Here is a 25,623-nt window from a genome sequence, read left to right on the forward strand (position 1 = left end):
TAAATAAAATGTTTAAAATTTGACATTGACAGCTTGTACTTTAATTGTTAGTCTATAGAAACATATTTGGATGGAATTATTAATTATGTGTCTGTCACAAAGAGATCCAGGTACATTTCTGCTCCATAGATTTTCTAATTTAATAAGAACATGTTTTTATCTTGATACTTTTGTATCAAGATTTGTATCCATGTTATCACTGCAAAATCACATAATTGTGTGTTTTATTCTAACCTCTTTAACTGAATTTATAGTGGTAGTCACAGCAATGTCAGATGTCAGTTGTTTTACCTTCAGCAAAATGGACTTCCGGTTTTTTATTTGATGAATTAGATTTTGAAAATGAGTCAATATTCAAATTAATTTAACTGATTTTCTGTTTGAAGCACCTATGACTCTGCTATGAAACTGATGTATTCTATTTTGTGAATCTTCTGCTAGTGGAACCAACATCTTAATAACTGCTGCTTTATTTCTTACACATTCAATAGAAAATTTGGATCTAAAAGTGAGCAATATTTAGAATAGTCATTTATCTAAATGAAAGTCAAGCTTAAGAGTTTTATGTAACTGTATCTTCTGAAGATGTGTTAAAATGCCATCTTTGGGCACAGGCATCTTAACTACTAATTTTTTGAAGTACATACTGATGCTTTTTAGCAGATTTAGGTCATCTTAGAATCTGATATGTAGATAGATAGATAGATAGATATCTTTGGTTTTCCATGGCACATGGCAAATGTTGAGAAACATTTTGTGCAAATTACAGATAATCAACTTTCCTGAGAAATAGGAATTCAGAATAAAATTTTTTGTTAAACATACTTTTTTTGAGGTCATTGTTGCTGATAGTTTTTGTTGTCGTTGCAGAATTTAAAAACCTGACCAAAGTAAATAGTTTTAGATTTACAGAATATGATAAATCATAAAAGCATTGCTTTCAGTCCACTCTCTGCAAGTTACCTAGTGATTTCCCATACATATTTCTGGTTCACCTAACCTACAGTAGAGGCTCATTGATCCTACTGACTGGGGGTATTGTGCGTTTGTGTCTCTTGCATGCTTGAACTCAGTCCAGGGCACAACTAGCTGCTGTATGAGATGGATAAAACAGAGACATAACAGTGTTGATTACTTTTCCAACCACCACCCAAGACGAGAAGGACTTAGCCATCTTTAGCCACAAATATTCTTTTTTTAAAAAATAATTTCAGCAGTTTTTGGGGTATGAGTGGTTTTGGATTACATGAATAAGTTCTTTAGTGGTGATTTCTGAGATTTTAGTGTACCCATCACCCTAGCAATATACACTGTACCCAATTATAGTATTTTATCCGTCACCCCCCTTTCTGTTCCCTCATGCTGAATCTCCAAAGTTCATTATATCATTCTCGTGCCTTTGTGTCCTTGCAGCTTAGCCCCCATTTATTTTTTATTTTTATTTTTTGTTGATACATTCCCTTTGGTAGGCTCCTTTTTTTTTTTTTTTTTTTTTTTTTTTAAAGTGAAAGAGAGAGAGAATAGGAAGGAGGAAAAAGGAAGAGAAAGAGAGAGAGAGAATGGGGAGGAGGGAGAAGGAAAAGAAAGAGGGAGAGAGAATGGGAGTATTGCTTTCTTGCCCAGGCTAGAATGCAATTTAGTAATGGGTATTGAAAACCTCTTTTATACTGATAATTATACTTAATGATGTAGTCAGGAAGGAATAAGGGAAGAAGATAACAAACAAACAGCCAACCAATATTTAATTTAAACCTATGAAATGCTATGCGATTACTGAGGAGTGATTTACTTCCAATTATATAGTCACCTTTGGAATAGCTGTGAGGTGGTAATGTATGTTTTATGTATTTGAAGTGGAGAGTTCTATAAATGTTTATTAAGTTTACTTGTTCCGGGTCTGAGTTCAAGTTCTGAATATCCTTGTTAATTTTCTATCTCGTTGATCTATAGAATCGTTAGCTCTTCTTGTTGCATTGATCCTTTTGCCATTATGTAATGTCATTCCTCGCCTCTTTTGATCTTTGTTGCTTTAAAGTCTACTTTATCAGAGGCGAGAATTGCATCTCCTGCTTTTTGTTTATTAGTTTATTTTTACTCTCTGTTTGATTGGTAAATCTTCCTCCTTCTCTCTGAGTCTTTGTGTATCGTTGCATGTAAGATGGGCCCGGATGCAGCATACAGATGGGTTTTGGCTTTTTATCCAATTAAAATATATATAAGTTTAATACCGACGTTTGATGCTAGCTGGCTGTTTTGCCCATTAGTTGATGTAAATTTTTTATTGTGTTAAAGTTCTTTGCTTTTTGATATATTTTTGGAAAGGCTGATATTGGTTGTTCCTTTATATGTATAGTGCTTCTTTCAGAAGCTCTTGTAAAGCAGGCCTGGTGGTGGTGAACTCTCTAAGTACTTGTTTGTTCGCAAAAGATTTAATTTTTCCTTCGCTCATAAAGCTTAGTTTGGCTGGATAGGAAATTCTGGGTTGAAAGTTCTTTTCTTTAAAGATGTTAAATATTGGTCCCCACTCTTTTCTGGCTTGTAGGGTTTCTGCTGAGAGATCTGCTGTAAGTCTGATAGGTTTCCCTTTATGGGTAACCTGACCTTTCTCTCTGGCTGCCCTTAGTATTTTCTCCTTCATTTCAACCCTAATAAATCTGGCGATTATGTGCCTTGGGGTTGGTCTTCTTGAAGAATATCTTTGTGGTGTTCTCTGTATTACCTGGAGTTGAATATTACCCTGCTTGCCAGGTTGGGAAAATTTTCCTGAATGATATCCTGAAGAGTATTTTCCAACTTGGATTCATTCTCTTCATCACATTCAGGTACACCTATCAAACGTAAATTAGGTCTTTTCACATAGTCCCATATTTCCTGGAGACTTTGCTCATTCCTTTTCATCCTTTTTTCTGCATTCTTGTCTTCTCGTTTCATTTCACTGAGCTGGTCCTCGACTTCTGATATCCTTCCTTCTGCTTGATCAATTCGACTGTTTAAACTTGTGCATGCTTCGCGAAGTTCTCGTGTTGTGTTTTTCAGCTCCATCAATTCACTTACATTCTTCTCTAAATTGTCCATTCTCGTTAACGTTTCGTCAAACCTTTTTTCAAGGTTCTTAGTTTCTTTGCATTGGGTTAGAACAAGTTCTTTTAATTCACAGAAGTTTCTTCTCACCCACGTTTTGAAACCTGCTGCTGTTATTGGAACACACGTGTAATCTATTAAGCCTTGTTCCGTTACTGATGAGGAATTGCAATCCCCTGTAGAGGGAGAGGCATTCTGATTTTGAGTATTCTCTACCTTTTTACGCTGGTTTCTTCCCTTCATTATATATTTGTCCGTCTGTCGTCTTTATAATTACCGACTTTCTAACTGGGTCTCTGACGTCCAACTTGTTGATTCCCTGCACCGAAATCTGAGCAATCCACTGAGCCGGCCAAAACAGCGGTGTTAAGATTGATGGTGCTTTTCTGCCCGGGAATCTCCGGACTCTGCACCAAGAACTGGCGTGCTAAGGCAGCAGCAAAACCGCCACGCCGGCCACAAGAGTCGCCCTGGCGACCCGTGGAGCTCCTCCACTGGGAATCTCCTGGTCCGTGAGCAACTAATATTCGTCTGAAAGCGTGGCGTCCTCTCGTTCTTTGCGCTTTCACTGGGAGGTACGTGCCCGAGCTGCTAATCATCAGCCATCTTGGATCTCTCTCCAGCCCCCATTTATTAGTGAGATCATGGGATATTTGATTTTTCCATTTTGAGTTGCTTCACTTAGAATTATGGCCTCTATTTCCATCCAAGGTGCTGCAAAAGACATTATTTTGTTCCTGTTTATGGCTCAGTATTCTTTGATGTGTGTGTGTGTGTGTGTGTGTATTTTTTTTTTTTTTTTTTGAGACTGAGTCTTGATCTGTTGCCCAGGCTGGAGTGCAGTGGCTCAATCTCAGCTCACTGCAACCTCCACCTCCCAGGTTCAAGTGATTATCCTGCCTCATCCTCCCGAGTAGCTGGGATTACAGGTGCCCACCACCCCACCCAGCTAATTTTTTTGTAGTTTTTAGTAGAGATGGGGTTTTGCCATCATGACCAGGCTGGGTTTGAACTCCTGACCTCGTGATCCACCCGCCTCAGCCTCCCAAAGTGCTGGGATTACAGGCGTGAGCCACTGTGCCCTGCCTCTATGATGTTCATAATCCCACATTTTCTTTATCTACTCATTGACTGATGAGCATTTAGCTTGGTTTCGTAACTTTGCAATTGCAAATTGTGCTACTATAAACATACATGTGCATGTGCCTTTTTCATATAATGACGTCTTTTCCTTTGGGTAGATACCCAGTAGTGGGATTGCTGAATTGAATGCTAGTTCCAGTTTTAGTTCTTTAAGGAATCCCTATACTCTTTTCCATAGTGGTTGTACTAATTTACATTCCCATCACCAGTGTAAAAGTGTTCCCTTTTCACCATATTCATGCCAACATCTATTATTTTTTTACTTTTTAATTATGGTCATTCTTGCAGGAGTAAGGTGGTGTCTCATTGTGGTTTTAATTTGCATTTCCCTGATGATTAGTGATGTTGTGCTTTTTTTTAATGTTTGTTGGCCATTTGTATTTTTTTTTTTGAGAAATGTCTATTCATGCCCTTTGCCCACTTTTTAATGGGATTTGTTTTTTTTTTACCTTGCCGATTTGACTTCCTTGTAGATTCTGGATGCTATTCTTTTGTGGGATGCATAGTTTGCGAATATTCACTCCCACTCTATGAGTTGTCTGTTAACTTTGCTGATTCTTTTGCTGTGCAGAACCTTTGTAGTTTAATTAGGTCCCATTTATTTCTTTGCGTTTTTGTTGCATTTGCTTTTGGGGGTCTTAGTTATGAATTATTTACCTAAGCCAATGTCTAGAAGAGTTTTTCAGATCTTACCTTCTAGCATTTGTATGGTTTTAGGTTTTAGATTTAAGTCTTTCATCCATCTTCAGTTGATTTTTGTACAAGGTGAGAGATGGGGATCCAGTTTCATTCTTATACATGGGGTTTGCCAGTTTTCCTAGCACCATGTATTGAATAGAGTAGCTATGAATATTCTGAGTACCCTCAATAATCAGTGAATGCCTGGCATGCTGGGAGTGTTAGTTTTGTTATGTCCAGGATGCTGAGGAAAAGAGTCAAATTTTGGTTTCTTTTTAGAGTGAACCACTTGGTAAAGTAACTCTGTTCACTGCACCTGGCTCTCAGATGCTATGCGATATCGCTGGAAACTATGGGAGAAGTTGGAGTCTCCCAAATGCATTTTAGTTTATTTTCAACTTTGTTAAGAAATGAAATATACAAGACAAATGCTAACACAGAGGGGACAGGAGGCATAAACCAGGCTTGTCTTGGGCAACCCACGATGATATGGTCACCCTAGTGAGGACCAAAAGCTCAGCAGTAGTTGGGCCATATTGGGAAGAGCTATCGAATTTGACTTCATTAGTCACTTAGAGCATAGAGTGGTTGGGGAGAGGGACAGGGAGGTCAGCTCTGACAGCTTGTTCTAATCTGTAAACTCTTTCACAGAGAGACTTGACCTGAGGCTGTTGATGGGTAGTGAGCAGAGGAAGCTCTTTGAATTTTGTGCTTTGTGAATCTTATAGCCTGCTTCTGGATCTTTGACTTTTCATTCTCCAAATGGGAATAATAGCACCAGAGATTGAGTAGTTCTTACTTGTTTGAAGACAAATGTTAAAGGCAGAATAGAAAAGCTATAGTCAGTTGACTGATGCAATTTTGACTACTCTCTACCGTGCACCTTCCAGTGATTAAGTAAAGGCTACCACTTGCTCTTGCCTGAGCTTCCTACTTGACTTTCCCACCAAAACCAGAGGGATTATTTTAAAACATAAATCAGATCATTTCAGCTGTTGCTGAAGATTCTCTAAAAGACTTCCCATCTCACACCGGAAAACCTTTTCGTGCTGAAAAAGTTCTCCTTAAGGACCTTTCAAACCCTGTCAGCCATGGCTCACCATATGCGGTGTATTTTATATTGCCACGCAGTACACACCTGCACATGTGGATTGAAACAGAACCTCCACAAATGATCCTACCTGCATAAGATGCATCGTATCCTGACATTTTCTATTTTCCCTTTCCTTTTTAAAAATGCTGGTTGCCACTGACAAAATTGATTTCATGACATATCCATAGGTTATTACCCTCATTTTGGAAAACGTTTTACTATATGATCTGGCCCTTTCTGCCCTCTCTTTCTTCAATTCCCCATACCTGGCCTTGCCTACTTTCCTCTGATTACACTGTGTCCCTGCTTTGCCTTAGATATGACTGTTCACTCTTGCCTTCTCCTCTTTCTGTTACCAGAAAGGGGTCCTGATCCAGACCCCAAGAGAGGGTTATTGGATCTTGTGTAAGAAAGAAATCAGGGCAAGTCTGTAAAGTGAAAGCAAGTTTATTAAGAAAGTAAAGAAATAGAAGAATGGCTGCTCCATAGACAGAGCAGCCCTGAGGGCTGCTGGATGCCTATTTTTAATGGTTATTTCTTGATTATTTGCTGAACAAGGGGTGGATTATTCATGCCTCCCCTTTTTAGACCACATAGGGTAACTTCCTGGAGTTGCTATGGCATTTGTAAACTGTCATGTCACTGGCGGTGTAGTAATGAGGATGACCAGAGGTCATTCTCATTGCTATTTTTGTTTTGGTGGGTTTTTACCCAGCGCCTTTAGTGCAACCTGTTTAATCAGCAAGGTCTTTACGATCTGAATCTTGTGTGGACCTCCAGTCTCATCCTGTGACATAGCATGCCTTAACCATCTGGGATTGCAACCCAGTAGGTCTTAGCCAGCCCCTGTTCAAGATGGAGTTGCTCTGGTTCAAATGCCTCTGATGTTTCTGCCTAGAACACTGTTTCTTTAGATGATGGCTTCATTGCTCATTTCACCTGGGGCCCTGCTCAAATGTTTTATTATCAGATTTTCCTGGCCCATGCCCATCCTCATTCTCCATGTTCTTATCCTATATGACTTTTCACTGTAGCTCAGATATATAATATAGTTAATATATATTTATATGTTTATCTCTTGTTAAGAAAGGCCTGTGAGAGTAACGATTTTGTTTTTTCATCACTGCTTGGTCTCGAAAGCCTCCAGTGGTGTCTGGCACCATTGTGAGTAGCCCTTTGATACTGGTTGAATGAATGAATGGTATTCATAGATAGAATTGCATTTATCAAACTCTCCAGGAGGCTTTCTGTCTCTTATCTGTCTTGTGTCTTGTTTAAGCCTTGACTTTGGGTAGAGATCCCTGCAGACTCTGTAAACAAGGCTGAAACCATTCGATCTAGGAATTCTAGGTCCTGTGCACTTTGAGTATGGACTAGAGGGGAATGTGGGCCCAGGGACAGTCTATACCCCTGGCTCACAGACCCCTGCCCATGGGGAGGAGCACAGCTATGAGTGGGCCAGAGCAGGCCCTAAATAGTGTGGGCCCATCTCATCCCCTTGTAGGTATCACGTAGGAGCAATATAATTACCAGTTTCTACCTAAGGGCCTGTGGTGAACATTTTGCCAGTCTTTTCTATGGGAACAGAAACAGGGCATTCTGACATCATTTCTGCCTGACATTGTGTAGCTGTGTCAGGCTGGCTTTCTGGAACAGCCGAATGGCCAAAGATTGAGCACAAAGGGTTTAAAGCTGTGAGAATGCTCCAGGTAGGTGTTGTATAATTGCTGGTGGCTGGACCACAGACAACTGCCTTAACTGGTTTACCTGCTGTAGTCTGCCTCTCATTCTACCTGTCCTTCACACTGCTGCCTGGCAGTGCCTCAAGAGTTAAGTATTAATATATTTCCTGCTCAATAATAATGCATGCTCTTTATAAGAATGTCTAAGTGTTAGGGGAATATATAACATGAGAAAGTAGGAATATAATCTTACCTCTGAAGAGAAACACTTCTATCAATTTGGCATATAGTTTATTTTTTTTGCAAATATACCAACAGATACATGTTTTGTATGCTTTTTGTTTTTATTAACAGTTTTATTTTAAAAATCACACTTGTGCATATTTCTTATTTTTACTGAGTAATGTATCATAATCAGTTTTACACAACATTACTTACTGATGTATCTCGTTCTTTTTTTCTTTTTTGAGATGGAGTCTTGCTCTGTTGCCCAGCCTGGAGTACAGTGGCACATCTTGGCTCACTTCAACCTCCACTTCCCAGGTTCAAGTGATTCTCCTGCCTCAGCCTTCTGAGTAGCTGGGACTACAGGCACACGCCCCCACACCCAGCTAATTTTTGTATTTTTAGTAGAGACGGGGTTTCACCATGTTGACCAGGATGGTATTGATCTCTTGACCATGTTCCACCTGCCTTGGCCTCCCAAAGTGCTGGGATTACAGGCGTGAGTGAGCCACTGCGCCTGGCCTCTCAGTCTTTATAATGGCTGAATTGTATTCCATATTATGGATTTTCTATGTATTACTGAATTGGACATGGATCTTGGTGTCATTTGCAGCAGTGCTACCATAAATGCCTTTTCATATTTGCATTTGCAAACTTACATATTTCCATGGGACGTATTCTGTGTGCTAATAATTTTTTTTAAAACTCCTTTAATTCTGTCAGAGCCCTGTTTGGATATCTGTGACTTCTGGTCACTTATATCATAAAGTCTAGACTAGAGCCAAGAGAAACATAATGTGAGACATGGAATAATTTAAAAAATTTCAAGAGTACACATTATAAAAAAATAAGAACAGATGAAAATATTTTAATAGCATTTTACCTGGCCAAATGTATCCCAGATATTATAATTTCACTGTGTAATCAGTGTTAAAACATAGATATTTTACATCCTTCTTTTTGTACTGAATCTTTGAAATCTATTTATTTTACACTTAAAGCACATCTCAGTTTGGACTCTCCACATTTCAAGGGCTCAGGTAGGCACACGTCTGTGGCTACTGATTGGACAGCACATTCTACACTCAGCCTGGTGCTTACAGCACTTTGCAAATAAAAGTCACAGTCAGTCAAAGAAGCCACATTCAGTCAAATATAGCCAACCTGTGTTTGCTTCTGACAGTCCCACTTTCTACAAACTTGCAGTGCTTCCTGTTTATCTTTCCTGCATCCTGCCCAGTTTTTTGGGCAGGATTTATCAGCTTTGGCACTGTTGATGTTTGGGACCACATGATTCTAAGTTGTAGGTGCATTGTAGGATATTAAGCAGTGTCCTTGGCCTCTACCCACCAGATACAAGTGGCATCTTCTCCTCTGGAATCCCGCTACCCTATCTGTGGCAACTAAAAATGTCTCCAGACTGGGAAATAATGCTTTAGGGTCAATCACAAATCTCTACTTATCCATTAGGGTTGTTTTAGCCAACTGGATAAACCTACTGTGCCCTACCCTTCTCTGAACTTGACTTGTTATCCAGCTAGTGTGGTAAATATATGTCATAGATAAAAAACCTGTCGTGGTCAAAAAGTTTGAGAAATGCTGGATTAAAGAAAATTCAAGGGTTTTTTTGTTTTGTTTTGTTTTTATGATGAGACTTGGTCATAGAGTTTCATATGCTAATATGCTTTATGCATCTACTAGAGAAGTTTTTCCTTTTGGCATGTCCCAAATTTATTGATCTCCAGCAACCAACTCGCATCCTCTCATTGTTAGGGAATCCTCCAATAGGTAGACTAGATTGGAGGCACAACAGAGGAAAGAGATTCCCCCATAGTCATACATAGCATATAACCAAGGTCCGGTCATTGGATGCTTTCATAGGGAGCTTGGGGCTCTGAGTGAGTTAAGGAAAATGGCGACTGTGGTGTCAGGTGGCAGCTGCTGTGGCATCTTGGCCAGGCTGTTGCTGTTAAATGCTGGTGTTGCCCTTCCAGCTCTTGGCTCTCTGTTGTTGTCTTTAGTTCTCGTCTGTTTTCTGACCTTGGTTTTCCTACCTCTTCTCAATTTTCTGAGCCCAAGCTTTCACTTTTTGTTCTAATCACAAAAGTCAGTTTTCGTTATTTTCAGCAGAAAGATTTCAGGAAATGATGGTCGAAAGCACTTTTTTTTGCCCTCCTGTATTGGCTTTTATTTTGTATTTTTCACCTCTTACCATGCCTATGGCTTTTCTCTCTAATTTTCTCCCTAAAGTTTTCCAGGATAGGAACAACTCTTCTATGCCATTGCATTTTTCACAACATTTGGCACAATGCTTGTACTCACGAAGTGCTAAATGGAAAAGTTGTATGACTTGCATATGGCACTCAGATATAATCTCCTTCATTCTACCAAGGAGCTATGGAATTCTAGCTGTGTAACTACAGCTGGATACTGTAAAATCCAACTGCTGCTGGATACTTCAAGGCCGATAACTGTGTGATCATGGGCAGCCTGAGAACAACTGGAACTGAAATGGCCAGCCTGAGGACTGTACAAACAGCATTTTGGATGCCAGAATAAGTGATTAAGTGCCAAAATTAACCTACTGGCATTACTTAATGAAGTGAGGAATGTAATTGGTAGAAATAGGCAATTGATTACTAAAAAGGAACAATAATTGAGAAATGGCTGATGTCTTAAGGAGGTATAAAGGAAGATAGGAAAATCGTAAAATCATGATGTGACACTGCTATGTAAAGCAAAGTGCAAGGATTCGCATACATTCAGCAATATACTGTTTTTAAAATATGTAAGTGCATATCAGAAAATGACTATTTAAAGACAACACTAGGGAACTAATTTTGGTGGTCCATGTAGTTAGAAAAAACTGGAAAGAAGAGAAAGCATGAGAAATTTAATTTTTTATTTTCCCCAAATTTTGAGGGGGAGAGTCTCTAATATCATGATTTATTTTTCTGTATTTAAAATCAAAATAGAAAATCCACCTCCTTTTGTAGGTGTTACATTTTAGGAATACTATGAAAAATACAGGAACTTCTGTAGAAACACCAATGGAAACGATGGAAAGGCTAGAAAGTAGGGTTACAGGGAAAATGACCTCTGTCTCCACTAAGACGTGAACTGGAAAATAATAATAATAATAAATTGCAAGAAGAGTATTTGAGGACAAATTTATAACCAACACAAGGGCCTAAAAACCAGCAAAATGACATGCTAAGATAAATAGTGGGGTTTTCTTGATTGGAGAATTTTAAGAAAAGAGTATCATTGCCTTCCAATTATGGTTTCATGTCTGTTCTCCCCAAAGGCATGTGTACTTAAAACCCCTCTTGGCCTCATAAGAAGATTCTTTGGTCCTGATGAGATTATGTGCATTAGAATCACTTCTCCTGGAAAGGAGATGCTAAAGGGTACTTGAATAAAATATTAAAAATTATGAAGGACATAACAAAGGCCAATCAGTCCTTTCTTTTCCCCAGACCCCGTAATATGAGAACATGGGTTATTGATGAAATTAAAGAGTAGCAAATTAAGTGCTAATAAAATGAGATAGTCACTTACATAATTCATTGCCATGGGAGGTCACAGAGGCAAATTTTGTGGCTACATTAAATGTGGGGCTGGATAATTTTATGACCGCTAATATTTTTAGCAGTCAAGGCTGATACTGTGAGAGAAGAAATTCTGTTACATTCTCCACTAGATGGTTTGCAGGTACCTCTGGCAAGAGGTCCTTGTGAGTTCTAATCTTTGGTGTACTAAAAATTGTGGTTTTTTTTTTTTTTTTTTTCTTGAGACAGAGTTTTGCTCTTTCGCCCAGGCTGGAGTGCAGTGGTGTCATCTCGGCTCACTGCAACCTCTGCCTCCTGAGTTCAAGCAGTTCTCCTGCCTCAGCCTCCCGAGTAGCTGGGATTACAGGTGTGCGCCACCACGTCCAGCTAATTTTTATATTTTTAGTAGAGACATGGTTTCACCATGTTGGCCAGGCTGGTCTTGAACTCCTGACCTCAGGTGGTCTGCCTGCGTTGACCTCCCAGAGTGCTGGGATTACAGGTGTGAGCCACTGTGCCGGGCCTAAAAATTGTTTTTTAAGGTGAAATTTCCCAGGAATCCCATTTGTACTTCAGTCCTACCTTTTCTTGTAGAGATCCAAAAGTCCTTTTTAGTCAGAAGCAGTGGAAAAAGACATTGCCCAGAATTCAATCATTTCTGGTATTTGGAAACCGCTCGACTTATTGATCGTATACCACCTGTGTGTCAGGTCCTTTGCTTGGAGTTTTAAAAAATCTTTTGGGGACATAAACATTTGGACACATTAGTGGCACTCTGAGTGAAGGGGATGTACTAAAGGTAGAATGCAGAGTTGCATGGAAGCATAAAGAAGCAAAGGGATGTCTCATCCTGTGAGGTTCAGGGAAGGCTCCCAGAGAAGGTGACGTTTGAACTGAGTCTTAAAAGATGAGCAGCAGATCTCTGTTCGGCAAGGCAGGGAAGGGCATTCTTGGTAGAAGGAGCATTCAGCATGCAGAGATCCAGAGACAGTCTGGCATAATGTGTCAGGGAACTGACAGTAGTTTAGGAAGTAGTTCTTGGGCTCCACAGAGTCAGAGGAGCGGCAAGGAAGGAGCTGGGGCTTGAGAAGAAGGAAGGAGCCAGGTGGTGAAGAGTCTTGTGTGTGCCTGAGATCCCTCTCCGACAGTGGTGCCAGTGCTGCCAGTGGCGACAGTAGTGGTGAGTTGGGAGTAGAGAAAAGAAGGGGAAGGACTTCAGGGGTGTCTTATGACCAATAAAGAACAACCTCTCAAAGCCTTGCCCCACTAATAGGCCTACCTTTTTTAGATCACAGTCAATAGTTATTTGGCAGTGACCTTGGAGTTCACATACTCTTTGCTTAACTCATTTTTCTATATCTGCCTGAAACAGTCTTGACCAGGAACCCAATCACTATTACTAATCGTTAGAGAAAAAAAGAGAGCCTGTAATCTCAGAACTTTGGGAGGCCGAGGCAGGTAGACTACTTGAGGTCAGGAGTTCGAGACAAGCTTGGCCAACATGGTGAAACACTGTCTCTATTAAAAATACAAAAATTAGCCTGGCTTGGTGGTGCATGCCTGTAGTCCCAGCTCCTCCAGAGACTGAGGCAGGAAATCGCTTGAACCCCAGAGGTGGAGGTTGCAGTGAGCCAAGATCGTGCTACTGCATTCCAGCCTTGGCGACAGAGACTGTGTCAAAAAAAAAAAAAAAAAAAAAAAGCCTCCCTTGTGTTTGAGTAGGGGGTGTTTCATATAGGTCTTGAATAAATTAGGACGAAGTCTAGTGTGTCTGGTCTGATTTTCTTGGGCTCTGCTAGAACAAAAGCAGCCCTTGGGTGAGAAAGCAGAGGCAGATTTCATCGGCCTGACCCCAGATTCCCATTTTCTCTGTGAAGTTGGCTCAGCAAACAAGCAAGAAAACATACAATATCTTTGAGGAACAGGAGCAGATGGATTGAAATGTTAAAAATCTGGTTTGTTAAATGATTTCAGCTAACAAAATAATTAGAGAGAGAAAGAAGCACCCAAACTCTGTTTCTTCCATAGTGAAATTTAAATAAGAATATCATTATTAATCACTCAGAGTCCCACTTGCAATTTCTATACCTTTAATACTGATACTTTTAAGAAGAATGAAATGAAAATGAGTGAGAGAAAGATGTCATTTGTAAGCATTAGTTTAGATGCAAATACTTAAATGTATATTGTTACATGATAACAGTATGTGATCAGTTTTCCTCATTACATTTTAAAGAGTTATATAATTAGTGCATTTTTTTCTGATGGATAACTTTTTCTACAGTACTCTTTTAAGGCTCTTTTAAAAACTTGGGATTGCTAGAGGGATACAGAAGTGAAGTTAGTTACAGAAGGTAAATAGGCTCATGCCCAATTTACTGTGAGGCCCCCTATATTATAGGATGTTGGTGGATAAAGTTGAAATCCGTGTACCAAACACTGTTTGATGTTAGACACCCAAAGATGAGTAAGATCATGGCTGACAGTGTACTAAGTACAACAAATAGTTTCTCCTGGACTCCTCGATGAATTGATTACAATTTCTGTGGTAGAGGTCTATCCAAATGCTAGCTATGTCTGGGGAGCTGACGGTGTTTTCACAACAGCTAATATTTAGACTAGGTCTGAAAGTAGAAATTACAGTTAACCTGAAGGGAATGAAGGATAGATCAAGGTAGGAGAGAGCATTTCAGTTAGAGATATCTCTTGAAACATTAAATGATTTGATTTTTCTTTTTTTCTAACTTGTATTATATCAGTCGATGTTGTTATTTCTAATATATTTTGAAAAATTCTTCTCTGAAGAACGAATGGGCTCTATCCTGTCAGCATATAGTACATATTAATCTTGCCAGTAAGGGGGTAGTGATCACAGATTCTGTAAGCCCCACCATTAGTTCACATAAGTATTTATTAATCATTTGCTCTCCTGGGCTGGACAGTCACAAATAAGTCCTTGCTGTCAGAGGTGAGGTACGTGGCATGGGTAACACACATCTCCCCATTGTTAGACACGTCTGTGTGATGAATCAATACAGGTTCTTCTAGTTCCAAATGTGTAGGTTGGTATGGAAGCAATTGTGGTTTTTGCCTTTGAAAGTAACGGCAATGATTTTGCATGAAGTATGCCTTTTGTTGACTGGGCTTCCTTCAACAAGGTTGTTTGTTTATAGTTGTACGAAAAAGAAACAGAAGCTTTAAGAAAATGTTGATGTCAAATGGTAAATGTATCCTTTCAAGGACCATGTGAAAATTGGTGACTATATTTAATGAAACTCTAAGTTTCAAAAAGTGTTTACCTGTCTGTTTTAGACCTTAGCTGGATCTCCAAAATACAAGTGAATCACCCGGCAGTTCTGAGGCGTGCAGAACAAATCCAGGCTCGCAGAACTGTGAAAAAGGAGTGGCAGGTAAGGGTTCTTCGTGAGCATTCTGTGCCTGTGTTTTACAATGCATGGTCTCTTCCCTCAAGGCCACAATATTGAATTTCGCTCAAGATGCATCTAAACTTAAAAGATTGCAGCTGTCCATGACTTATTTTAATAATTCATTTATGATGATGATGGGTTGGAGAAAGATAACACATTTATCCAAACAAGTTAAAAATCTTATCACTCTTGAGTGGCAAAGCCGCAAATGAATTTGAGGCATCTTTATTCATGAGTGAATTAAATGGCATATTTTCTCAACACATTTATTCAGTTTTTTAGACATGCCTTCTTTGGTTGTCTTCTATTTTAATTTTAAAGCCCTAACATCTAAACCTGATGTGTCCACTGTTGAGGCCCTTAGGTATGAGTTGACCTTTCTTGACCATCATGTTTACCTTACTATTACTTTCCATAAATCATTTTTCAAAATTCCAAAAATGATGTTTCTTAGAGTACTTGTGGTCAGCATTTTCTTCAGTGTATCCCAACCAAAGACGTGCTGTGTAGGATTAAAAGGAATTCAGAGTTCATTTTACAAGTGAGGCAGAATATTGTGATTGTATCCTTTAGAGTGATATTTCATATTTTGCTCATCCTTAGAAATATTCTGATCGAAAAGATAAAAGGAAATTCATCAGACTGAGTTGTGAAATATGAATGTTGTTTTAAAAATGGAACTGGATTACATTGAAAAACAAAACACAAAAAAACTCAGAAACTTAAAAATAATAATTCCATTCCAGATTCCAGGGCAAGAGGTAAAATGTAAGATAGAAATCTTCTTTCAGACTCTTCTATGTCAGGGTAGCTATGATGGGTTCTCTCTATGGGTGAGATGGAGCAGTCAGAAGTGGGGAGACATGAGCTAATGGGGGTTTCAATTTGGGATATTTGCAGGAGAAAAAAAATGTTTCAGGCCCTTTCTCCCTCTTGTTTTATTTTGGGTGGTGTTTATCTTGTTAGTGTCTCTTGAACTATATTCATATCATGTATCAGAATATTCCCCACAACAGTGTAGACATAAGATATTAACACTCATACTTGTCTAATGATTTTCTATTAACCAGCTGGGTTGGAGGTTTATTTATTTATTAAATTTACTTTGTTTTTACTTTTCTTCAAACCAGGCTGCTTGGCTCCTGAAAGCTGTTACCTTTATAGATCTTACTACACTTTCAGGCGATGATACATCTTCCAACATTCAAAGGCTCTGTTATAAAGCCAAATACCCAATCCGGGAAGATCTCTTAAAAGCTTTAAATATGCATGATAAAGGTAATGTTGTGTGTGATCTCTGTGGTGGTTACCTGCTTACAATACTGTTTACTAAATCTAAGAGGACTTAAGATACAGCCGCTAATGATAGCAGTGATACAATCCATGATAGAAACTCTTGCTGTGTATATATAGACAAATAATTGAAATTCTTCTCTGAAAAACAGCAGGAAGAGAATCTGAGTCTTTTTTTTTTTTTAGGTCAGTTCTTTCAATCCATGGATTAAAGTGCTTGGTAGAGAGTGCCTTTATATTTCTTTTCAATTTTCGGTTTTGGAAAATTTCTGTTTAGTGACTCTAAAATACTGATTCTGATTCCCTAGCCACGTGTGAAAAAGCCAGTCTCATTACTTAATAATCACATCTCATACATAAAGTATTTTGTGTGAGTAGTGAGTATATGAAATACTTTTGAAAATAAAATGCAAATGAGAAATACTGCCTGCTTGTATATTAGATTAGATCTTTCAAAAAAAGTCATATTCACTGCTTTAGTGTACATGAAAGCAAGGACTTTTCTAAAGTTGCTAAAGTTTAGAACCTTAGCATTTTGGAGATGTTGGACACATGTGAGAATTGATTCCCTTGTTTTCTAAATAAGGAAACCAAGACCTGGAATGCCAAGCGGCATTCCCAAAACCACGTCTTATTTCTTGCTGGGCTGGTTTTGGGAGCCAGATTTCCTTCCCATGGAGTATACTTCGTGGCTTCTGAGTGCCTGTCTGCTGTGCGTGCAGCTAGAGAGTTGAATTGGCCCAGTACAGGCCTTTTGTCCTGAATAATTTGTAGATAACATACAAATCTAAACAACTCTATGGCTTTTGAAAAGTATTATGTGTCTTTTGAGTTGGCAATAAAAATACCGCCTTATTTATTGCACTTAAAGATAACTTGGTGTAAGGTCTTATGATATTGCTTTGTTTTATAACAACTAGTTGATTTCTAAATTTTTTTAAATTGATGAACTTGTTTCTTAAAATGAGGGCTTCCGTTTCAGATTTTATTATTCCTTGCAAAAGAGGGAATAGGATTAGTTAAACGTCATTTTTGTGGTACCACTCTCTAAATTTCACTTACATTTTTCTTCATCTTTCCTACTTCAAACTGTCCTTTCTTCAGATTGTCCTGTGTGAATGCTCCATAAATCTGGATTTTGTTATCTACATGAAATGTTTTCATTTAGTCATGACCACCAAGTTTTCTATTTAGACATTTTTAGAAAGCAGTACTACGTTAATCTCGAAGAAGACTATATCAAACTTGTTTTTGTGACTAACAATGAGAAAATGATTCATGTTATCAAGAAGTAGAAGGGAATGTGGAAAGTAAAAATCTTTAAATTTATTGCAGCATTGTGGGGGAATTATTTTTTCTCTCATTTGATTTTTGCCAACGTTGTGATATAAATAATAACTAAAAGCATGTTATGTGAGTTGAACTTCATTTAAAGTTGGCTATTCCTGTGTTTTCCTGGTAGGCATTACTACAGCCGCCGTTTGTGTTTATCCCGCCCGGGTGTGCGATGCTGTAAGAGCACTCAAGGCTGCAGGCTGTAATATCCCAGTGGCATCAGGTAAAACGTGTTGGGGCTTTTGTTGTTATTTTTTAAACATGTTTCCAGTTCTCCATACAATGGGATATTATATATAGTTTTGTACTGTGATTTAAATTAGTTTCATGTATTTAATTAGTTGTATTTATTCATGATTTTAGTATATATTAATTACTTAGTAAGTGGCAGACATATTTATTCCCAAGAATACAGAACTGCATTCCTATCCTTAAGAAAACTCATTTAGGAGGAATAGTCAGGTTTAGAAAAAGACTAATAAGGCATGATATATTGTATTGATATATATACACACATACTAACACACACGTGTGCATGTTCTCTTTTATATATATGTAAGCTATAACAATAAGGATATGCGGGCCAGGCCTAAGAAAGGTCTTTAAAGCTTTAGTTTGGTAAATATGTATCTGTGTGTATGTGGATGTAGGAATAGACAGATATAAAATTAGATTCTTGTTTTAAGAGATGTTAGAGGAATATCTTGATTGTTTAAAAAGGGAGTCTAGGCCAGGTGTGGTGGCTTACATCTGTAATCCCACCACTTTGGGAGGCTCAGGCAAGAAAACTGAGTAAAGCCAGAAGTTTGAGACCAGCCTGGGCAACAAAGGCCTCTACAAAAAAATAAACTAAAATAAGTAAAAATTTAAAAGGAGTTTATAAAGATCACTAGTTTATTAGGAATACATTAAAAGAAAATGGTGCACAGTATTTCTATAGAATTGATTTATGAGGATTCCCGAAGTATTTGGCAGCTACACCTGTATAGACCTTAATTTTTCATTAGCCTGGTCAGTTCAGTTTTTGCTTTCAACAGCAGAGAAACATGCTTTCCTCCAAGGTGGCAGACCTAAGGAATTTTATTTTATTTTTTTATGAGACGGAATCTTGCTCTGTCACCCAGGCTGGAGTGCCGTGGTGTGATCTTGGCTCTCTGCAACCTCTGCCTCCTGAGTTCAAACAATTCTCTTGCCTCAGCCTCCCAAGTAGCTTGGGCTACAGGTATGTACCACCATGCCAGGCTAATTTTTGTACTTTTAGTAGAGACGGGGTTTCACCATGTTGGCCAGTCTGGTCTCGACCTCCTCACCTCAGGTGATCCACTCACCTTGACCTCCCAAAATGTTGGGATTACAGGCAAGAGCCACTGCGCCCGGCCCCAAGGAATTTAATATCAAGGAAACTTAAGAGGTTGTATCAAGAAACAGGGATGGAGAGTTAATGATGTGCATTTAAAAGATGTTACTATTTTTCAAGAGTGTAGTTATGTTTTCATTTTCCTCTTATTTACACTTGGATCTGCTCTTCCCAGCCCTGCCCTTGCCCCAATTTTGTGGACTAATTAATTAGGTGTGTTTTCCTCCTGCATTCTCTTTTCTTTATTCTCATCTGCCAGGCTGGTTGTTTTTAAGATAGGCAGTGGGAGAACACATATGACAGTTTGTTTACCACAGCCGAAGAGGTTCATGAGTGAGTTAATCACGGTAAATCAAGAGTAAATGAGTTAATCAAGATAGCTAACTTGATCAACATTTGGATCCAGAACTAGTGTGCATTGGGATAACTAGTGTTCACTAAGACAGGGCTACAACTACTATTTTAAGACTATCACTGTGAAGATAACATGATTTCTTAGGTACTGGTTACTTAATGCACCTTCATGAGCATCTCTGCAGCATCTTAATTTCAGGTCTTCCAGAAAATGATAAACTTAATAAACATTTATAGAACTCTCCACTTCAAATACATAAAACATACATTCTTATCAGTACCATATCATACCTATTCTAAAAGTGACTATATAATTGGAAGTAAATCACTCATCAGTAATTGCATAGTATTTCATAGGTTTAAATGAAATATTGGTTGGCTGCTTGTTTCTTATTTTCTTCCCTTATTCCTTCCTGTCTCCATTGTTAAGCACAATTATTGGCATAAAAGAGGTTTTCAATTCCCATTTTTAGACTGCATTCTAGCCTGGGCAATAAAGCAATACTCCCGTTCTCTCTCCTTCTTTCTCTTCCTTTTTCTTCCTCTCCTTCATTCTTTTTTTTTCTTTCTCTCTTTCTTCAAAAATAAAAAAATAAATAAATAAATAAAAAATAAAAAATAATAAAAAAAAATCACCCCATGATCCAATCACCTTCTACCAGCCCCCACCTCTAAAAAAAAAGGAATAAAAGAAGTGTTAATTATTTTCAAAGAAATATCTACTTTATTATATTATGCATTTGTGTTTTTACTACATATATACTTATATGAAATTATGTCCTTTATGAAATTATATGAAATACACACAAAAAAATCACATAAACAAAAAAAAACCAAAATGGAATGAAGTAGTTTGTCTTTCAAATTAACTACCTACTTATACATACTAATAAAGTTATTTTAGGTAAAGAAATAAAGCCTGAATGTGTAGTTTTCATAATTCTGGCATTTTTGTAATCTGTGAACCACTAGTACACTTTAAAAAGTTATTTTGACTTAGGTTTAGTTTCCAAATGACTCTTCTAACACAAATTTAAGTGTGCGTGTGTGCATGTGTGTATGTGTGTGTGTTTCTGTGACTGTGTGTCTGTGTGTTTATAAGCCTGCATGCCTGTGTATGTGTCTATATGAGTTGTGAATCTTTCTTTATGTAAACTTACAGGTAAAAACACACACACACACACACACACACAAAAAAAAAAAACAAAAAAAAAAACGAAAATGATAGTATTTGTCCTAACACTAATACAGTATGAGAGAACATTCTGTTTCTTCATAGTTATGCATGACATAAGTGATGTTCTTAAGTGTCATTAATGCATTGGTCTTTAAATGCTGATGTTTTGGGGTTTGGAAGTATTTGATGAACTACTGACCAATTGAAATTTGTTTTCTTCTCCCCCACTTCCTTACTTTCCTTCTTCCCTCCTTCCCTCTTTCTTCCTTTTCTTTCTTATCTCTATTAGTGGCCACTGGCTTTCCAGCTGGACAGACCCATTTGAAGACACGATTAGAAGAGATCAGATTGGCTGTGGAAGATGGAGCTACAGAAATCGATGTGGTAATTAACAGAAGCTTGGTGCTGACAGGCCAGTGGGAAGGTAGGTGCATGCTCTTACCTAAGAGAGTCACAGTTCTTCCCTGGTGAATCAGATGATGAGATAAGCCGTAGTATGTTTTAGAGGTCACTGTTCTAGGTGGCAAGTTAGTAGGTCAAAGGTGATTTTAGGAGAAAGCATGGCTGAGATTATTCATCCTTGTGCCCCTCATAAGTCTAGGCAGTTGTCTACCTGCATGAACTTTTCAGATTCTTTTGAGTGCTTAGGTGAATAGTTAACTTCCATACAATAGATTCATAACTTCAAAAACAATTTTATTTTACCAATATGCATTTCCTTTAGAAGGGAAAAGTTACTACTATTCTGTACTGTTTTGTTACTCAAAACATACTTCACTCCAGGCAAGTCTTTTATGCAAGGTTTATTTGAATATGTTGGAGGAAACTTCCCTTTTTTATGTTAAATTTTGCAGTCTTTGAAGATGTGGGATTATTAAGTTGACTAAGTTTATTTTTATTTCTAGCATTCTTACACAGCTCCGATGACTGTTATGAGATTAATGATTCACTCTCACATCAGAATACAATAAGACATTGCCTTTCCAGCAACAGGCTTTTGTTTTTTTAAGTAAATATTAAAGAATCAAATAGATTTTACCTCTGTCTTAAGTATATTTTGTATACTAAAGATGAGGTCATTGGTAACTAGAAAAGTACAATTATCTCTTTCAAAAAAGTCATTATAATAAAAAGTTTAACCAAAAATTTTTAATGAAATCATGTTAAAGCAGAATAATATATTGTGTCTTTATATGTGTGTATATCAAATAAAAGACATATTTTATTCTGATTATAAAGGATATACCTACTCACTGTTTAAAACAAAAATCCCCGCTACTCATAAAAGAAGTAGATATTCCTTGTAATCTGACTCCCTTGAAATAACCCCTGGTAACACTGCAGTGTGTAACTTTCCACACTTCTCTACATAGCATGCTATCCCCACACTCTCTTAAAGTTTAAATAAAAGATGATAGAATTAAATCTCTTATTTAACCTACTTATTGGACTTGCCTGTATCTCATGCATACTTTCCTGTGACTCTTTCAGTCCATTTATATCTGTAAAACCTTTTTCTATTTGTGAAGCCTAATTCCATTGATTATCAATTATGAATTGCTTTTGGTTATGAAGTAGCAAAGGTTCCATCAGTGGTTTAAACCCTCAGTATTTATTCTCTTATATAAAGTCCAGAGGTAGGTACTCGGGTGTGCAGCAGCTCCACAACGTTCTTGGAGACCTGGGCTGTGTTTATATTCCAGTTCCAAAGCATGTGGCTTCTGCTATCAATGTTAAGGGAACTTCATTGTCAGAGATGGCTTCTGAAGCTCCAGCCCCTGAGACTCATCTTCTAGACCATAGGAAAGAAAGGCTTGTCTCGTCAAGTCTCACCCAGAACCTTTGCTTGTTACACCTTTGCCCATTGGCCTGAGCTGAGTGACATGGCCATTCTTGGCTGCAAGTAAGCTGGAAAATAGAGTTTTTAGCTTGGAATATTAGCTACATTCCTATTTCCATTGCCTTCCCCCCACTGTCCCCAAGTTCTCCATTAATATTCATCAATGTTTATGATTCTTGCCAGGTTTAAATTCTTGGCAGTTCACAAATACCTTTTTGTATTTTATGTTCCTTTTTATGATTGTTCATGTGTGTGTTTTAGCCAATTGCAGTCATTCTTAAAAGGCATATTTTAAATAGATGTCTCTGTTCCTATATATTAATTTTGCTTATCTGCTTTTAGTCATGGATTTCACTAAGATTTAAGGCTTGAGTTAAAAGAAAAAGTAAGCACAGTATTTAAAAACAAATCTGGCAATAAACTTTAAGTGATTTAGTTGTACACAAACCTATGTCCTTTATATCTTAAGCAAGTGTAGATACAGAAATAGAGTTTATATTATAACTTATACCTTTTATTAAGCAGTTGTGGATATAGAAATATGGTTTATATTATACTACTAATTGGAAAATAAAATACAATAGGAGATAGGTTTTGATGTAATCGACTGTCTGCCCCTTAATGAACTAGGAATGGTTGTTTTTAAGAACTGATAATTTCCCAATAACAGGCATTTATGCAAAATATAATGACACATCTTTGTCCTGGACCATACTTCTGTATTAACTCTTTTTATGGTGTTAATAACCTCTTGACCCAAAACAAATTGAAAAGGAACATTTAATACTAGAAATTTAATTCTAAATAGAAACCTGAAATGACTTAAGCCTTTTTTTCACTGCAATATTTTGTCTTAATTTTGATTCTCAATTTGATTACATATTGTATTTTTCAGTGTCATGTTTTAATATATGAGCCTAAAATTAATTTATTGGAATTTGTGGATGGAAATGTCTATCAAGCAATTGCATTTTCAAATCCAGGGCCCTCTCCCTTGTGCAGTGAGGTTTGTGGGATACTTGGTAAAGCACAATAGAAAGAACTTCACTTTATTTTGTTTTTTTAAGTTCTGGGGTACACGTGCAGAATGTGCAGATTTATTACATAGCTAAATGTGTGCCATGGTGGTTTGCTGCACCTGTCAACCCGTCACCTAGGTAGGTATTAAGTGCCGCATGAATTAGCTATTTTCCCTGATGTGCTCCCTGCCTCCACCCTCCCCTGACAGGCTGCACTGTGTGTTGTTCCCCTCCCTGTGTCCATGTGTTCTCATTAGGAACCTCATTTTTTAAACCTGGCCGTTCAGAGTGGTCTTAACCATTTCTCATGGACATGGTCCGGAGTTTAGGGTATGAACTCAAGGAGGAGACTGGAGTTGGGTGGTGGGGGAGGTGTCATATTCCTCTCTGGGTTCTCCTTAGTGACCATTTAAAATGTCCACTTTCCTGAATTTCTAACTTTTCTACCCTCCTTGAAGCTCCTTCACTGTTAGCATATGAACTACCTGCTACTTCTTAGAAAATAAAATCATCAGACAGGAACTCCTCCAGGTCCTTGCATCAGGGCTGCTTTGCTTTGCTTTCTCCTTCGCTTCTTCCTAAATTCAGTCTCTCCGCTGTGCTGTGGCTCTCATCTCCTCCTGCATTTTCAGAAGCCCTACTGTATCTATTGGGCATTCTTCCTCCTGTGTCATCAGCCTCTCTCTGCCAGCTCATTCCCATTAAGCATTTAGACATACTTAAGCTTTTCTTAGCCACTTAAGAAAGAAAGCATATGCCAGCTTTCCCTTTCCTTCATCCCCAGCTATGTCCTCCTTTCTTCTCTTCTCTCCATGACTGAAATTCTGAAAAAACGGCCAGGTGCGGTGGCTCACGCCTGTAATCCCAGCACCTTGGGAGGCCTCATCAGCTCTCGCGCAGCTGCCGACACTGCTCGGCGCTCTGGTTCTGCAGCGCCACTCAGGGGTGGGGCATCCTCACTTGAGGTCAGAAGTTCGAGACCAGCCTGACCAACATGGCAAAACCTCAGCTCTACTAAAAATACAAAAATTAGTCGGGCATGGTGGTACATGCCTATAATTTCAGCTATTCTGGAGGCTGAGGTGAGTGAATCGCTTGAACCTGGGAGGCAGAGATTGCAGTGAGCTGAGATTGCACCGCTGCACTCCAGCCTGGGCAACAGAGTGAGATTCTGTCTCAAAAAAAAAAAATCTGAAAAGAGTTATATTTATTTGTCTTGAGAAGTTCAAACTAATACACTAATGACCTCTCATCTCATGTCCAGGGCATACTCCCCAGTTGTTTATTTCGCATTACCATGTAACAACATGTGACATAGCAGACTGTTTCTTCCTTCTGGTAACACTTTCTAGTGATGGCTTTGGTGACTACATTCCTGAGGTTTTTCTTTCTGTTTTTGATTACTCCTGCATCTCATTTTCAAGCTTTTCCACCTCCTCGGTCATCCCTGAAGTGTCCGTTGTTCTCAGAATCTCAGATTCTGAAGAGCTCAGATTCTGACCCAGTGTGACTTTTCCTCAACCTTGGTGTACTTTCCTTTGGAAATGTCTTGTCCTTGCTGATTTCAGTTACATTGCTTATGCCAAAGACAACCATACTTCCTGAGCACCAGGGCCACCTGACTCTGGAACTCGTATTCCATTGTCTCACTACACTGTGTGGCATTTCACCTATCATTTACATATAAGTAGACATTTAACATCAGTGAACCTTGACAAAATCAGAGAAATCTAGCTATTTTAGAAATAAATCCATTAGTCCATGCACAGTGGCTTATGCCTGTAATCCCAGCACTGTGGGAGGCTGAGGCAGGCAGATCACTTACGCCCAGGAGTTCAAGACCAGTCTGGGCAATATGGCAAAACCCCATCTCTCTTTTTAAAAAATGCAAAAATTAGCTGGGCATGGCGGTTTGTGCCTATAGTCCCAGCTACTCAGGGTGGGGGCTGAGGATCCCTTGAGCTTAGGAGGCAAAACTTGCAGTGAGCCATGATTGTGCCACTGCACTCCAGCCTGGGCAACAGAGTGAGACCCTGTCTCAAAAAAATAAACACACACACACACACACACACACACACACACACACACACAAACTATTAAAAAGCACTTTCATTTCCCTTTCTTAACAATTTTTATTAAATACAATTTATTTTTTTCTTGATTATTCCAAACTGTTTCATTTCTGTTTATATTATTCCAGAATATAGTGATGCTTTCAAGGGCCAATGGAATCTGAGATGATTGGCCTCATAGCTCACAGTCCAGACTCTTGTGCTTTTTGATTTCTGTATCCTCTTCTTCTTTTTTTTTTTTGCCTCCTCCTTAGTGGTTAAGCTTTTTACTGTCAGATCATGTTGAGTTCATGAC

The 25,623-nt window shown here is 38.3% G+C and overlaps 1 protein-coding gene across 2 annotated transcripts in view; it reads left to right on the plus strand.

The window, feature by feature from the left end:
- DERA (deoxyribose-phosphate aldolase) overlaps nt 1-25,623 on the plus strand; it is a 464,384-nt gene that overhangs the window by 26,651 nt on the left and 412,110 nt on the right. For both annotated transcript variants that reach the window (XM_012447615.2, XM_064377711.1), the window contains exons 2-5: nt 14,766-14,863; nt 16,012-16,159; nt 17,637-17,732; nt 20,687-20,821. In XM_012447615.2, the coding sequence (XP_012303038.2) occupies nt 14,766-14,863; nt 16,012-16,159; nt 17,637-17,732; nt 20,687-20,821 (477 nt within the window). The remainder of the gene's footprint in view (nt 1-14,765; nt 14,864-16,011; nt 16,160-17,636; nt 17,733-20,686; nt 20,822-25,623) is intronic.

Source organism: Aotus nancymaae, unplaced genomic scaffold, assembly GCF_030222135.1.
Source record: "Aotus nancymaae isolate 86718 unplaced genomic scaffold, 86718_ANA_hifiasm-v0.15.2.pri h1tg000016l, whole genome shotgun sequence".
Classification (NCBI taxonomy): Eukaryota; Metazoa; Chordata; class Mammalia; order Primates; family Aotidae; genus Aotus; species Aotus nancymaae.